Source organism: Coregonus clupeaformis, chromosome 24 (genome assembly GCF_020615455.1).
Source record: "Coregonus clupeaformis isolate EN_2021a chromosome 24, ASM2061545v1, whole genome shotgun sequence".
Lineage (NCBI taxonomy): Eukaryota > Metazoa > Chordata > Actinopteri > Salmoniformes > Salmonidae > Coregonus > Coregonus clupeaformis.
The window spans coordinates 43,740,990-43,755,204 of NC_059215.1; the positions used below are offsets into that span (position 1 = coordinate 43,740,990).

The window sequence follows — 14,215 nt, forward strand, 5'->3', positions numbered from 1 at the left end:
GGGCTAGATTCAGGCTGCAAATCAGAACCAACTTGAGGTGGCAGGTGGCTTAGTGGTTAAGAGCGTTGTGCCAGTAACCGAAAGGTTGCTGGTTCTAATCCCCGAGCCGACTAGGTGAAAGATCTGCCGATGTGCCCTTGAGCAAGGCACTTAACCCTAATTGCTCCTGTAAGTCGCTCTGGATACGAGCGTCTGCTAAATGACTAAAATGTAAATGTAATGCAAGTTAGGGTTGGTAGTGAAATGAAACCCTCAGAGTCGTGGTTTGTTAGTCTTATCCTGTTCCTGTATTCCAACCATAGCAGTCATGAAATGCAGTAAACAGAGCAGTTTGAACACAGCCATATAGTCACAGGGATAAACTCATGGTTCCAATCACATACAGTATACAACAATGGCAGTGAAGTGACAGCAGTGGCGAACACAAGATCACACATTTTTCCAGAAGGATTTTACAGAGGGATAAAGAGGGAAGAGCTTGAAATTGAATTATGGCAGAAGAAATAGCATAAATAAGACATTCATATAAAAATAGGCTTTAACAAAATATACTCTCTTTACCAGTATTTACCAAAAAGAGTGTCTGGTTGAATATGTCTTGTTAAATGTAGTCAGCTTGAGGTGAGCGTTGTCATTTAACACAGGCAGTAAGTAGTGTTGATGCCCTTAGACCACAGTGATGGATTCTCCAGACTAGCAGCAAACAGAAGGAAGACTAAGGCCACATCTGAAATGGCACCCTATTCCCCATATAGTGCACTACTTTTGGCCACTATAAAGGGAATAGGGTACGATTTCAGATTAGCCCAAACTCATGAGAAAGTCAATGTCAGTAGCCTATTACCAGCCTAACCTAGAAATATGAGGGACATAATATCCCACAAAGGAAAATTCCAGGCTGACTCAATTCCAGTGTTTGATTGCAACAAACAAAACAATAACACCAACTCTAATTGGGGGAAGCACCCATCATCTACACAATTACGACTTGCTCCATAATGGACAAAATCAGTAGTTTCTTTATAAAATAAATTAATATTATTTTTTTGTCTCTAAATACAGTGTGTTAAATATTCCAGATGATTCTTTAATTTCATTTGTGCATAGCATGTCCTATTGAGCTACAGGTACAGAGAACTACAGTAGTAGCAAAGTCCAGCATTATATCCAGCATTGATTCATGGTGAGCGTTGGGGAATCCATTAGCTCTACAGTCAACAGTAAGTAGCTAGTACACATCCATCCAGGTAGGCAGGCAGGTAGGCAGCTCAGTGTCTTATAGTTCATGTCCTGAGGCTGTCCCATCCTGGCTTCCAAGACACAGTGTTTCCCTTTATGGTGATATGTTGCACCATTGCACACAGCTCCTTATGTCACCAGTGAATGCAGGCATCCCAGTACATGTACATTGAGAGGGGAGGAGGAGCATTGTGTGCAAACAAAATCGCTGTTGTTCCATCTTCCGCTTATAGTTCCTCAATGTCTATTGCTGCAAAAACAGCATCTATCCATTAGTAAAGAAATGTCCACTATGCACACACATACAAACACACACACATCTGACGGTCCAATAAATATTGTCATTTGCAGGTGTACACCTCAGTCCTCTCGCTGCAGGTGTTGCACTTGACGTAGCAGCACCACAGGAACTTGCAGTTGCACTGCCACACGCGGGAGTACTGGTGTGTGTTGTACCCCCGTCCGCAGCACATCAGGTCACAGTCGCTGATCTGCTGCATAACAGTCTTATTACACACCCGGCCCTGCGTCCCCACACTGCCCGTCATCGGGTCCGCTTCGCAGTAATTAGGGGACTTCTCCATGTACACCAGGTCTGTGTCCATGGGTTTCCGGTAGGAGTAGAGCTTCTTGATCTTGAGGAATTTGGGCCGCTTGTTGCGGCTGGCTTTGACTGGTTCCACGTGCACAGCATGGGCATACTTCTCTTTGAGAATGTAGCCGAGCTCGCGGAACTTGGGAAGTGTCGTCCAGCAGGTTTTGGTGGTGCAGGAGCCCGAAACACCGTGACACTTGCATTCCAGATGCATGTTCTTCTCCAGAATCTAGACACACAAACAACCGGGAAAGAGGTTACCTTTACAGACCTTGCAAACAATCTGCTGAAGGTTATAGAAAAGCATCTGCAAACATACCATACTATTATGCATATAATTAACTTATAATGCATGATAATGCCCCCAATGGTTTCATATGTTTATTGTGATAATAACCAGAAAATTATCCCTCATTGGAGGTTGAAGTCAATTATAGGCCTACATGGTTTGATTGTTGCAACCCCATTGAAAACAACAACATTGCACAGTGACACACTCTGGCACTCAGGTATGTTAAAGTCTAGGAGGTGGGTAACATTGTATGCCACAGTGCAGCATTAGATCAGCAACAACCTACTTGTGAGGGTTGAATACAACAGCCCTTTAGAAAACAGTAGCTTTATACAGACTGTACACAGAAGCCATAATGCTGGATCAGGTTACAGTCTCCTCGTGTGTAGTCACAACACAACACAGTAAGGTCAGGAGTGACTGCACAAGCTGCTGAATGATGTGGATATTACTGTTAAAGCCTGCTCCGATGACTATTACAAGTGTCTGCAGTGACATACTTGAAAAGGCACAGTCAACACTATAGCTACACTATTTGTCCCAATTCCTTGAACTAAAATGGATGGGGAGCTTGTTTGGCATTCTACTATCTTCATACTAGGATAGATAGAGATTTTGAGAGTTCCCGCAATCAATGACAAGTGAAAAACCTTCAATTATGTCGTATAAGAAAAATGTATATGGATTTTCCTTTTCCACAAATGCAATTTGATTCTAGAATCAATAAAACAATTTGTATTTTAGTGCCTTGTACTGGAAATGCATACAAATGCAGTTAGCTTTCCGTGGTATACCAGACAACACTTGGATCCCAGCTCCTAATCCATCAGTAGCCTTGTGACCAACACTTGTGACAGGCTTTGTCTGGTCATATTGGACCTGGGGGCTGTGAACTGCGCTCCTTCTCAATGTCACTGCGCTGATTAGCATAAATAAAGGGGGGGTAACTATCAAAACAGAGAGGCCATTTATTACCAAGGAGACGGAAAAAAGAAAAAGCCCAACTGATAATCTGAATCCACGAGTGTAGCCTGTTTCCCTGTGAGAGGCAATTTAGCTGTCTAGATAAGCGGGGCTGAATTCAGGCCCCACACAGAAAGGCAACAGTGAGCTGCTGAGCACAATGTGTGAGTGGAGGCTTTTCAGTCTGTCTGGGTACGTGTTGGTGGTTTGAATCAGGCCTCTGTGGCACAGAGAGAGGAGAGAGGGGTAAGGCTTGACTCTGGAGGGAGAGGTGCTTCTTTCCTCTTCACTAACTCCAGTGTACTGCTAAAGAGCCTCGCCCCAAGTTGTTTGGTACAATTATTCCGCTCATTCTTTGACCTCCAGACTTGCTGGAGTCTCGGAGCTGATCTACTATTTGCTGCAGCCATGGATGCACAGGAGCCTTGATCTGAGAATGTGAACAGTCCCTAGTCCTTGATACATCTTGGTTGTTTCAAGGGATTTGCCACGATGTGAGTCATTGACAGACTACAAACCCAATAAAACAGCAGGTGTATCACACAAGTTAACATAAAGTCTCTGTTAGGCAGGTAACTGCTGCCATGAGACATAGTGATACAGTAGATATGATTATATGACGTTGGGAGAGGTTATGGACAATACTAAGTACCACACAGCAACCCGTGGCAGAAGACTATTACACATGATAAGCGCTTGGCTCTAGGACATCAGACAAACCAAGGAATTTAGGAATTGTGATAAACATGAAGTAACTGTATCCCAACAGTGCAGATCATAGGGGAGCAGGCGAATTCCTTTTTGTACAGTGTCAATCTGTTTTCAGCCCAGAGATCTGGGTCGTAATCAAACCCTGCCACTTAAACTGCTCTTCCCCTCTAAAAGCTTCCCTTTATTTCACTGCCTGTTTAATCTTGGCCCCAATGCCCAGATCCTTGGCAAGGTCCAGCCGCTCCTAAGCATGGTGGAGACTACTAAATCACAACAACCATGGTTACTGAGGCTTAGCCTATATTCGGTAGGCCCTGTAGTTAACCAACACTTTGGTCTCAGATTTAGATTCAGTCTTTACTTTACTCTTCTCTTACTTTCACGTAATTTTAGGTGCAGTTGCAGGTTGCAAGTGACATCATCTCAAGCAACTTTGCTGTTACATGAAGCAACTCAAACCTGATTACAATTGCATGTAACAGCCAATCAGATTGAGGCTGCTTGTTTGAGAATTCTAACCTCACCCCATGTCATCTGCTGCATTACATCTTGGTTTCACAAATAATTTGTTTATCCAACGTTTGGTTATTGTAACAGGAAGGATATAGAAGAAATGCAGCCTGTACAATTTACCTAACTAGCCAAAATGACATTGCAAACACAAACACAGCTAGCTAGCTAGCTAGGAACAAGCTAACCAAGCTAACAAGGAACTAAGCTAGCTAGCACAGTTCATGGGGGACAATTTCAGTTGAAACTGGTCAGGGAGAGGTTAGGGTTCACTTAAATATTCTGTCAACTCTGATCGCGGGTTGTGCTGCACAGCACTGACAACTGGGTCGGAATTCCGAACCTTCGAATGGATCATGTGACATATAAGAGAATAAAGCATATAAGAGAATAAAGCAATGCATCCAAAATAATCTATTTTAGTTTTCTTACCACAAAAAGTGGTATTTTTTGTTGTTGAGTGAACTACCCCCAGATTTTGCTGTATTTAACCTTTTTTTTTTATGGTCCTGCATCTTTCCCACAACCTAATGAAATATTCCGGGATCCAGTTTAGGTTTGCTGGGATGAAATTTGTACCCTCTAAAATCCTTCCCTATGGAGAGAGAAAAAGGAAGTGGCGTGGTCACGTACCTTGCGTCCCACTTCATTGTTGTGCAGGTTCATGAGAGACCTGGCATTCTGTTTGACCTCTCTGGCGTCAACGAACACCTTGGAGAAGCCCAGGCCGTAGCTGATGTCTGCTGAACAGCCGCCCCACTTCCAGCCCTGGCCTTTACTGTAGAAACCCTGCTTCTCCGTGTCACAGCTGCAGTCACTCAGGTTCCCCTGAGTACAGGCTGCAGTGATGGCGTGGGCAACGCCGGCCGCGATGATGGCGTAGGTGAACGCAGCCTCTTTACTGCCTAGGAGAGAACACAGATGGGACTTAGTATTTCACTGACTTGTGCTTAATCGTTTTAATGTGTAAACTGGTGTGATATCTGGGAGATATCAGATATCTGGGAGAATTAATATTTTTGCATGGTGCTACAGCTGTATGTTTCATAACTTGATAAATGACACAGGGATCTGGACACAGGAAATCTGGATTTCCATTACATACTTCCGTCTACATGGTGTATATCAAATATATTATTTTTGTTAAATTTTTTTAGTCATTTAGCAGACATATACTGTATACTGTATGTTGAAAATAGCAACTTGAGAGCAGTTTAACCATTAAGTGTCAGTGCTTATAACAGAATCTTTGTCAGACCAACCAGTCAAGGACTACAGTCATCTGAAAACTGACCTGGAAACTGGCCTGCCTTTGAACCAAAATGTCTGTGAACTTCCTAGTCAATAAAGCAGTATGAATGAGAGGGCTGTGGTGAAGGAAGAGCTATTGATCAGATTAGAGCCTGGTACGCTCTGTGTATTCTTGCAGGGAGGATCTTGATTCAAAGGTTATCTCTCCCAGGTCCACCGAAGAAATCATTTACGCACACTGGGATGTTTGAATTATCAGCAAATAATTAAAGGTTAACCTGTCATGATTTAAAGAGTGAGCTTCTTGTTAGAAGTTCTTAGTCATAGCATCTATTTTAAGGTCCAACAAGTATATAGGGAAGTGGGAAACTGGCTTATACCAATACCAATTTTTACTGTAAAGTGCATCCATGTGCCATTTTCCAATGTGTTTGTTTAGTTTAATGTTATCTCCTGACGCAAACAAATGGGTTGCAGTTATCAATATTAATCGTATTATTAACCAAATAGGAATTCTGTGTATGCATGCATATAGAGTGAAATACCTGCATCTGCAGTTCGGTATATACAAACAACCAGCTACTGATGGCAATATCCATCATATCTATGTAAACAAACTACTCCACATTTCTTCAAAACAAACATGATACCTTCCTCTGTACTTCCTGGTGAACCCAGATTCACTAGGTGCTGCTGCCCTGTTTTTGATCAACTTCTTTGATCTGTGCCCTTGCCATTGAAAGAAAACCTCACATTGAGGCATCAATTATGTGGAAGTTTTTATAGATTCAATGGGCCCCGAGCCAAAAAAGAAGGTGTGCCTGGCAGTCAGTTCTAACTGCTCCGTTGTACATTTTTCCCCAGGAGTTCCTTGTGCATTTGTTCAAAACAAAGGATGGTAGGAATTCTTCAGTACTTTGTCATGAGACCTGAGTGGAAAGACCTAAAAGCAACGGAATCAACGCTTTATGCTGCTTGAAGTGAGTAAATAGTAAGAGCCATATGCAAATTGATTATGATTACTCTCATTGCACCAAGTGTAGAATAGTCTCTTTTAATTAAGTCATATCAAATGTTATTTTGGAATGCACAAAATACATTAGATGCACCTTGCGCCCCTGCAAACATAAACCCTTTCTTAGGCTGCCACAAGCGAGAGCTTGCAAGCTCCACCACACTCACGCTAGACATCAACAATGGCATTCATTTCTAACCTCTATTCTGATCAGTGAAACCAATCTATTTTGCATGGCTGTCCATGCCAGACTCTTCAATGTCTTAAACCCCTCATTCAGGAAGAAAACATATTGTGAAAGACAACCGCTTTCACTTGAACAGCAGAAGAGGATTATGCCCTTCACACTAACAGCTGTAAAGATAGCAAAGAGCATTTCATAGTGCAAACCAATAATATTATGAACCCCCATTGAATGCACTAGTTGTGGATTTATAGTAAGACATTGTATGAAGGGAAATAAGAGATAAGGAGATAACAAGCAGCTATACTCTAGTCTAGCTGCTTGATGGTTAAAACACCCACAGTTTTCTATTACAATGCTATTAGCTATATATTGTGTGTGACTCTACTGAACAGCCCAAATCGAGGTTGGGATAGGATAAGATCCTAGATTATGTTCTAGTTGCTACCTGAATATGCAACAATCTGGTGAGTACCACAGAATCTGCACAGATTAGCCACATACTGAATATTTGATCACACAGGGATCAACATCAGCTGTTGTGTTATTCAGAGTAACTGTAACTGTCCAGTCAGTACAGTCAGTATAGTGAGAATATTACGCATTATTATGCACAGAAGAATACCCCAAGAAGTCCTTCAGACAACTTCAGGATATGTGTGATAGGCACAACATGGAAACGTTTTGAAGCAGAAAAACCAAAACTGAAAATGTTTCTTCAAAAAGTTCAGCTTCCAGTCTACCAGCCATGAACCTGCACCTACTGTAGGCCATCCCTCTGTCCCCAAAGACATCCAAGACATCCATCAATGCTGTGAAACCTATTGCCTAACCAGGTAGCTACAGTACTTCATTTGAACCTTTCCATTCTTTCATTACTCCCCTGTGTATGTTCAGTGCAGTATTTTAAGCTTTTATTCCACTGTACTTTCCATCTATTGTAACTTATACCCGTGGTAAGATCGCCTTCTTTACAGTGAGAGCCACAGCACCCAGTGACAGAGGATAAAGAGCAGTGAATATGTGCCTCGGGAGACTACACTGACCTGAAAAGACAGGCTGTCAATGTTCACAAGAGCTTTGTTACTGTGCTGGCTTCTGATACCTTCTGGACTCGTTTAGTTCCCCTCCTTTCTCTCACACGCTGTCTCTATCTTGAAAGACCAGTGTAAGACTTTAGAGATGTAAATTGCACAGCTTCAGCCTGTCCACCAATCATGAGCATTTACGTTTTGGGGAAAAGTTGTATGCTGTTACAAGTTCCCTGTCGATACTTCTAGTATATAGCCTTTGGGAAACGTTTTTAAATCTCTAATCGAACTATTGTAATTGCCACAGCATGATGTTCTCAAATGAACCGCAATAACCTTTCTCTAAAGTCTGTCCATGTTATCAACGCACACGTAATGTGTCATCCGTAAATGACACTCTGAAAAGCCAGGAACGATTTGTGTCAACTCTCATTGGAACAGATATGCAGGCTCTCAAAAAGATACGGGCCATTTGGCTGCATGCGCCACAGTGCGCTATTGACGCACAATGAACCTTCAGGCCTATATAAACACTGGGACATTTTCAGTGATGAAATTACATTTCAAAATGTTCTAACCAAACTTTAATTGATTTGCAACATACCCACTTTCAACTCTTTTCCGAAGACCGTCCTCTCTCCAAGCGCAGAGCAGTTCCAGCGCCCATTTTTGAACTGAAACTGACACTCGTTTATCCCCATTTGTGCTCCCTCTCCGATGACGATAATGGCATCCGGGCGACTCTGACAGATTATCCGCTGTCTGGGAGCCAAACCGGGAATCTTGTTACAGATTATACTCGCACCTAGCGCGACCACCGATGAAAAGCCACTGTAAGGGTATAATAGTTAGACATTGAATGACATATTTTTTTTATCCATCTAACAATGGCATATTGTAGTTTTGGGGTTATTTAGAGAGAATGTACTGACTGCCAGATAGCCTTTAGGACTTTGAAAACCATGTTTACATTCATACAATTTTAACGCGCATTTATTGTTTTCCGTATCTAGTGGAGGTTATATAAAACAATAAGGGCTGTAGAAATACGAGAGATATTTAAGAGGTGATGACATGGTTTCTCTTCAACTCAATTAACCTGTCTTTGAGTGAAATACAAGTGTGTTACAAAATATGAAGGATAAATCTGAAGCCATCTCTAATTTATACATTTACCCGGAATTCATGTATTTGATGTGTAGCCTATAGACAGGCAAAGAGGTCAGAATCAACCTTTTGTCAGGTGGTTTCTAACTGTAAAAACTCAAACTCTATATACTTTTTAGAACAGAATAATGAAACTATCAGAACTGATGACGGGTCAATGTCAAACAAGCAATGAACATAGCTTAGTTAGATGAATAATTAGAATAATTTAAATACAGTTTAATTTATATAAATGTAGGCTATGTCTATTCAAACAAACTTGACATCCGAATCTTTCTGTTATAGGCTACGCTTATGTTTTCTATTCTGATATTTAGGAACATGGGCTACCTAATGAACATGCCAATGACAAACTCACCCGATTTTCAAATAGACAATCCCAAGGCAAAGCAAAACCCGAAAAATCCAGCGTCTAGTTTTCCGACTCATGGTGCTTCCACTCTCAGCTTCATACAGTGTGTAAGAGAAAGCGATGTTCTCCGATAGTCACTGTCCTAGTTATCCAAAGTTACTTCAAGTCGGTACAAACGAATATCCCCAATAGATAGGCCTATTATTTTATATAATAGGCTAGTCTTAGCTGTAGGCTAATACTATCCGTAAACTCCCCTACGTGGCCCCTTTGCTGTGCCGTTTTATCATTGCTAAGGTGTCACAGGTAAAACTGAGGATGAGCAAGTGCTGTGGTGCGATTATCTCCTTCTCACGGTTTCTTTGCTACCCGCAGGATCTATATAGGCTATCTGGCTCATCTATCTGGGGCGTGTTCAGAGAAGTCATGGCATGGGGCCCTACTCTGGAATCCTGCCTGTGCTGAATCTCTCCACAACCATTCCAGTTGTGTCAATTCACCTGCTCATTAATTGATAGGCCTACAGCCTTAACGTTCTAATAAAAACCAACACACGCAGTGGATAGTGCTGGTTGTCAATATTGTGTGAGATTATAATGAGAATTAATGATTTTCACTGAAGTCGTATGATTATCATTGAATAATACTTTGAAGTCTGTAACTTCAAAAACGATTTGACATTTTCTGTCTATTTTGTATTTTTTTCCCCCTACTTCAAAAAGACATTGTATGGGTTTGAACCTAATCTAGGCCTAAGCAATATACTGTACTTGATGCACGCATGTAACTCGAACTGCCGCGCAAAAAACTCCAATTGAATTGAATGCATCAAATTTCATTGCACTCACTTGATAAATTGTTCACATAACCTACTTGCCATTAAAAAATGCCATCAAATGGTCACCTTTATATATAGTATGTTGACACAACATTTCTACATGATTTGCTTAGCTGTGAAATCTCCTTCATCTTCTCCTTCATCTTGTGTGCAGTGCGTCTACTCTTTGCGTTTATGTTTTGGAGACGTTTGTACCCTTTATAATAGCGCCATCTGCAGACAAATAAGTATTGGTAGTATTGAAAAAATAAAGAAGAACGGAAATTATTTTTGTCCTTTCAGCCTCCCCGTAGCCAATGTAGAAATTGTTGACTAAATGTTGATGTTGCGCTGAAATTATAGTCCTACTTCACAGCCAGCAATACAGCACAGCTGTAAAAAGTATAAATGGATTATCATCCTTACCTAACTAATGATTGCCTGATTCACATTTTCTCGTTTTTTCAAGAAGATGATTTAATTCGAGCATCAATTGTCTGTAAGGTAAGAGAGTCACAATAAACTTGCGGAAGTAGAAATTGAGGTTCTGTAAAACAGTTTTGAATATATTCTTTATTTTCTGTTATAATGTTCCACATATTGTTGTTCTTTTGTCAAGCGGTTGCTTTACTTTGAAACATCATGTTATTATTAGTTTGTAATATATGTTGATAGATTTATTTCAACAACTGTACTGGTGTGATAGCCTATTTTAACAACCCCATACCTTCTGCCTTTTTATCTAGGAATGGCAAGAAGCAGCCGAAACACCTTGGTTGTGGCGGTGAGTTTGACGGATTTTATCCACTGATCAGTTTTACTTACCCATCTCAGAATGAATAATATACTGTGTGGGGAGAAGGGGTGGGTTTGATGCGGTTGGTTTAGATATGGGCGAGGGCGGGAGTGTAGGTGGGACACACACACACACAAACATTTGCATAGCTTATTCACCAGACATTTACATAGCTTATTCAGCATTGTTTCTTGGCATGTTTTTGACAATGTGGTCAGCTGCATCATATTTAAAGTATATTCTATTTAACACCTATATTATAATAATAATAATAATAATAATAACAGTATATTAATGCTATTAATCTATGCCCGCAGAGAAATGTGTCTGCAGCGTTGGGGTTTCTGTAACATTGCTGTGCTGGGCTCTGAACATGGGAAGCAGGCTTGGAAGAGCTACTTCCTGCGTCGCTCTCACCTGGAGCAGAAGATGACCAAGGGCAGGTCCGGTGGGGACTACACCTGTAAAAGCCTGAGGGGACACACAAGTGAGCATACAGTCTTTCTCTTTCTTTAGAAAGGATGGAACTGTCTATGGAAGCAGTATTTAGACAGCTGTATGGTCTACAACATCTATATCTTCCAGGCAGGGTGGTTGGGTGTGTATACCTGTCAGGGAACTCTCTCCAGCTCTCTGACTTCTGGAGCTGCACCCCTACTGTCTGCAGTTCATCCTTGGATGGTACAGTCCGTGCCTGGGACGTCCAGCAGGTGAAAACAATACTGCCCTTTTATACTTATTATGAGGCTTTATTTACAAGGCTTCAGAGCACTTTGCATTGTATGTAGGCTACTCATCCTACCCACCACCAAGGTGTAGCACCCACTTCAGTAGCCATATTATATGGTCTACTGGTCTACACAAAGAAGGATTTGCGGTTAGCACTTAGGAAATTGTGTTTCCTTTTCCCCTTTAACCAGGGGGTGCAGCTGTGGTGCAGCCCTGTTCAGAGTCCTCTGACTGGGATGGTAGCTGATGGCAGGCAGGGCGGGGTCATCACGTCAGATTCCACAGGGCTGCTCAAAGCCTGGGATGGTCAGAGTGGACAGGAGATATCCTTCTACTCCTCAGCATCCCCACAGTGCACCTTGCTGACCTACAGTATGGATGGCAGCTCTTTTCTCTCAGTGAGTACCCAAACACAAGTCTGGTTGGTTGCCAGATCAATATCTGACTGACACATAATATATTATTTTTTTATTTTCACCAGGTGGGGACCAGTCAAGGCTCTGTCCATACTCTGTCTAACCCCTCACTGTCAAAGCTGTCCAGTCTGGTGGTGTGTGACACATTCAAAGTCAACCTACTCCTGGCATCGCCAGACAAGAAATGGATCCTAGCTGGAACTAAAGGGAATATGGATATGAGCCCAAAGGTAATTGTAACAATTGACATGTTCGTCTGTAAGAACTATCATGGATCTCAGAAGTCCTGAAAGTTAGTAATGTTTAATCTTTGTTAAAATTAAATAGAAATCAACAATGTGTATTGTGTTGTTTGACTGGCAGGTGGTGTCCAGTCAGAGTGTGACGAGTCCCTCTGAGGAGGAGGATCCTCTGTGCCAGTGTCTGCCTGTCTCAGGCTGCAGTGCTGCTACCTTCCTGCCCTCCCTGCCGGCCAGACTGGCCACGGTCCACTGCAAGGACCACTCACACACGCATCACAACAAGGTCCTCTCTGTGTTTGACATCATCATAAAAAAGACCCGATTCAAGTCAGAGATCCAGGGTAAAGTGTCAAGTTGAGACATTTAATATCTTCATCTATTTAGATTCTAATGACCTGTTACGTTAGCAAGCTTATCCCCATGTGCCATTTTGTCAGTTGTATTTTTGTGGTTATGTTAGAAATTGAGGTTTGGCCTAACTTTCACAGATGTTCTCCTATTTCAGTTGAGCAGGTGGAGAAATTTGAGTTGGTATTTGAGGGCAGGACCTCGGATATCCTTCTGGAGGGGAAGGGAAGCAGCACTCTGGTTATAGCTGCTCACAGAGAGCTGAAGGTCTATACTGTGAAAGGAGAACTCATCTGTAGCTTCAAGGACCATACTGAACCTATCTGCTCTATTTGTGTGGTATGCTTTTCACTCATATTTATTGTGCGTATGTACTACTGATGATAGTAATTACGGATTGGAATGTATTTATTGGAGCTCAAAGCGCTATACATAGTATGGGGAAAACTGCAGTGTTCTAGATAATGATATTTTCCCCTTGATTTATTTTTAAAATAGTTTGGCCCTTATTTAGGAGAATATCCATTGGGATAGAAATCTTGTGGTAAGAGTGTGTGGGAATTTATGTTTAAGTTTATATGGTGCTTCGGGGAAAGACTGTCCATGGAATTTATCCTAAAAGTGAGCGTTTTCTTTCAGGATAGTTTCCGTGTAGTCACTGCTTCTCGGGACCTATCCTTAAGAGTGCTGACTTGGAAAACTGACAGAGACAAAGGGCTCACCCTGGAAAGTCGATACCACTTACTGGGAGGCTCTCACTCCATGTCCAGGTACAGAAAGACATTTCCATCCGTTAAGGAAACAAATAGTACATTCTGGCTCTGTATGTAAAGTTGGATTGATGTACTGTAGTGATGAACTGATGTACATTTCATGTCTTGTGTTGACAGAGGGTTCAGTAATGTGGTCTGTGATTACTCAACCATTGTGGCCTCAGTGGAAGCAGTGGATGGGAAGGATGTCCTGAAGGCCTACTCTTTCAACTCCTGAGCAACACTGCCCTCTAGGAGGACTTCGCAGGTACTACAGCAGTTTGCATCAGTCACATAAATTCATTGTAATAATAATAATAAAAATAATATGCCATTTAGCAGACATTGTGCATGTTTATGAGTAGTTTAATCACTGATGTTGTGCCTTGCCTTTCCAAACCCTCTGTTTATGGAATAGACATTGTAATCAAGAGTTATCGCAGATTTGTTTATATGTTATGCGAAACATGCACATGCAAGTATGACGGGGAAAAACATTGCAGTTGACTGTGAAAGGATACTTTATTTTTGTGTAATAACACATTTCTGTACAGGAATTAACTGAGCTGGCTTTATGTGGAGCTAAGGTATTTACATTCCTGTGTTGGCTGTTACATGTTCAATATAACCTACGTTTTTAGGGCATTTACTGTAACAAATACTCTACCTTGATCTGCTTAACACAACCAAACCGTCAATTTAATTTAAACTCTCAAATAAACTGCATTTTCTTGGGTCTGCATTGGAACTGTACAATACTGAGGTAATCAATGAAAAGTGATCTTTCATATACAATACACTTACT

The 14,215-nt window shown here is 41.5% G+C and overlaps 2 protein-coding genes across 3 annotated transcripts; one reads left to right on the forward strand and one right to left on the reverse strand.

Moving 5' to 3' along the window:
• Window positions 1–272: 272 nt before the first annotated feature.
• LOC121538568 (protein Wnt-7a) lies at window positions 273–9,655 on the reverse strand. The gene is made up of 4 exons (XM_041846706.1): window positions 9,317–9,655; window positions 8,396–8,622; window positions 4,944–5,215; window positions 273–2,063 (listed from the first exon to the last, which is right to left on the reverse strand). Exons 1-4 carry the CDS (start codon window positions 9,385–9,387, stop codon window positions 1,581–1,583), a joined length of 1,053 nt encoding a protein of 350 aa, XP_041702640.1. The 5' UTR covers window positions 9,388–9,655; the 3' UTR covers window positions 273–1,580.
• Window positions 9,656–10,440: 785 nt separating this feature from the next.
• fbxw12 (F-box and WD repeat domain containing 12) lies at window positions 10,441–14,145 on the forward strand. Of its 2 annotated transcripts, none has more exons than XM_041846708.1 (10): window positions 10,441–10,631; window positions 10,874–10,911; window positions 11,241–11,410; window positions 11,509–11,633; window positions 11,844–12,050; window positions 12,134–12,298; window positions 12,432–12,663; window positions 12,816–12,997; window positions 13,298–13,428; window positions 13,549–14,145. In XM_041846708.1, the coding sequence occupies exons 1-10, from the start codon at window positions 10,536–10,538 to the stop codon at window positions 13,646–13,648; spliced, it is 1,446 nt and encodes a 481-aa protein (XP_041702642.1). In that variant the 5' UTR covers window positions 10,441–10,535; the 3' UTR covers window positions 13,649–14,145. The 2 variants fall into 2 exon arrangements, with proteins under 2 accessions (XP_041702642.1, XP_041702643.1); XM_041846709.1 differs by having other exon boundaries at window positions 12,432–12,651.
• The last annotated feature ends 70 nt before the right edge of the window (window positions 14,146–14,215 follow it).

Bases quoted from the DNA above. Each gene is read 5' to 3' on its own strand.
- LOC121538568 (XM_041846706.1), bottom strand. From the start codon at position 9,387: ATGAGTCGGAAAACTAGACGCTGGATTTTTCGGGTTTTGCTTTGCCTT. The intron at 5,216-8,395 runs GTATGTTGCAAA...GTTCTCTCCTAG, and splicing joins CGGAAAAGAGTTGAAAGTGG to GCAGTAAAGAGGCTGCGTTC. The intron at 2,064-4,943 runs GTACGTGACCAC...TTGTGTGTCTAG, and splicing joins ACAATGAAGTGGGACGCAAG to ATTCTGGAGAAGAACATGCA.
- fbxw12 (XM_041846708.1), top strand. From the start codon at position 10,536: ATGGATTATCATCCTTACCTAACTAATGATTGCCTGATTCACATTTTC. The intron at 10,912-11,240 runs GTGAGTTTGACG...CTATGCCCGCAG, and splicing joins GAAACACCTTGGTTGTGGCG to AGAAATGTGTCTGCAGCGTT. The intron at 12,998-13,297 runs GTATGCTTTTCA...GTTTTCTTTCAG, and splicing joins CTATCTGCTCTATTTGTGTG to GATAGTTTCCGTGTAGTCAC.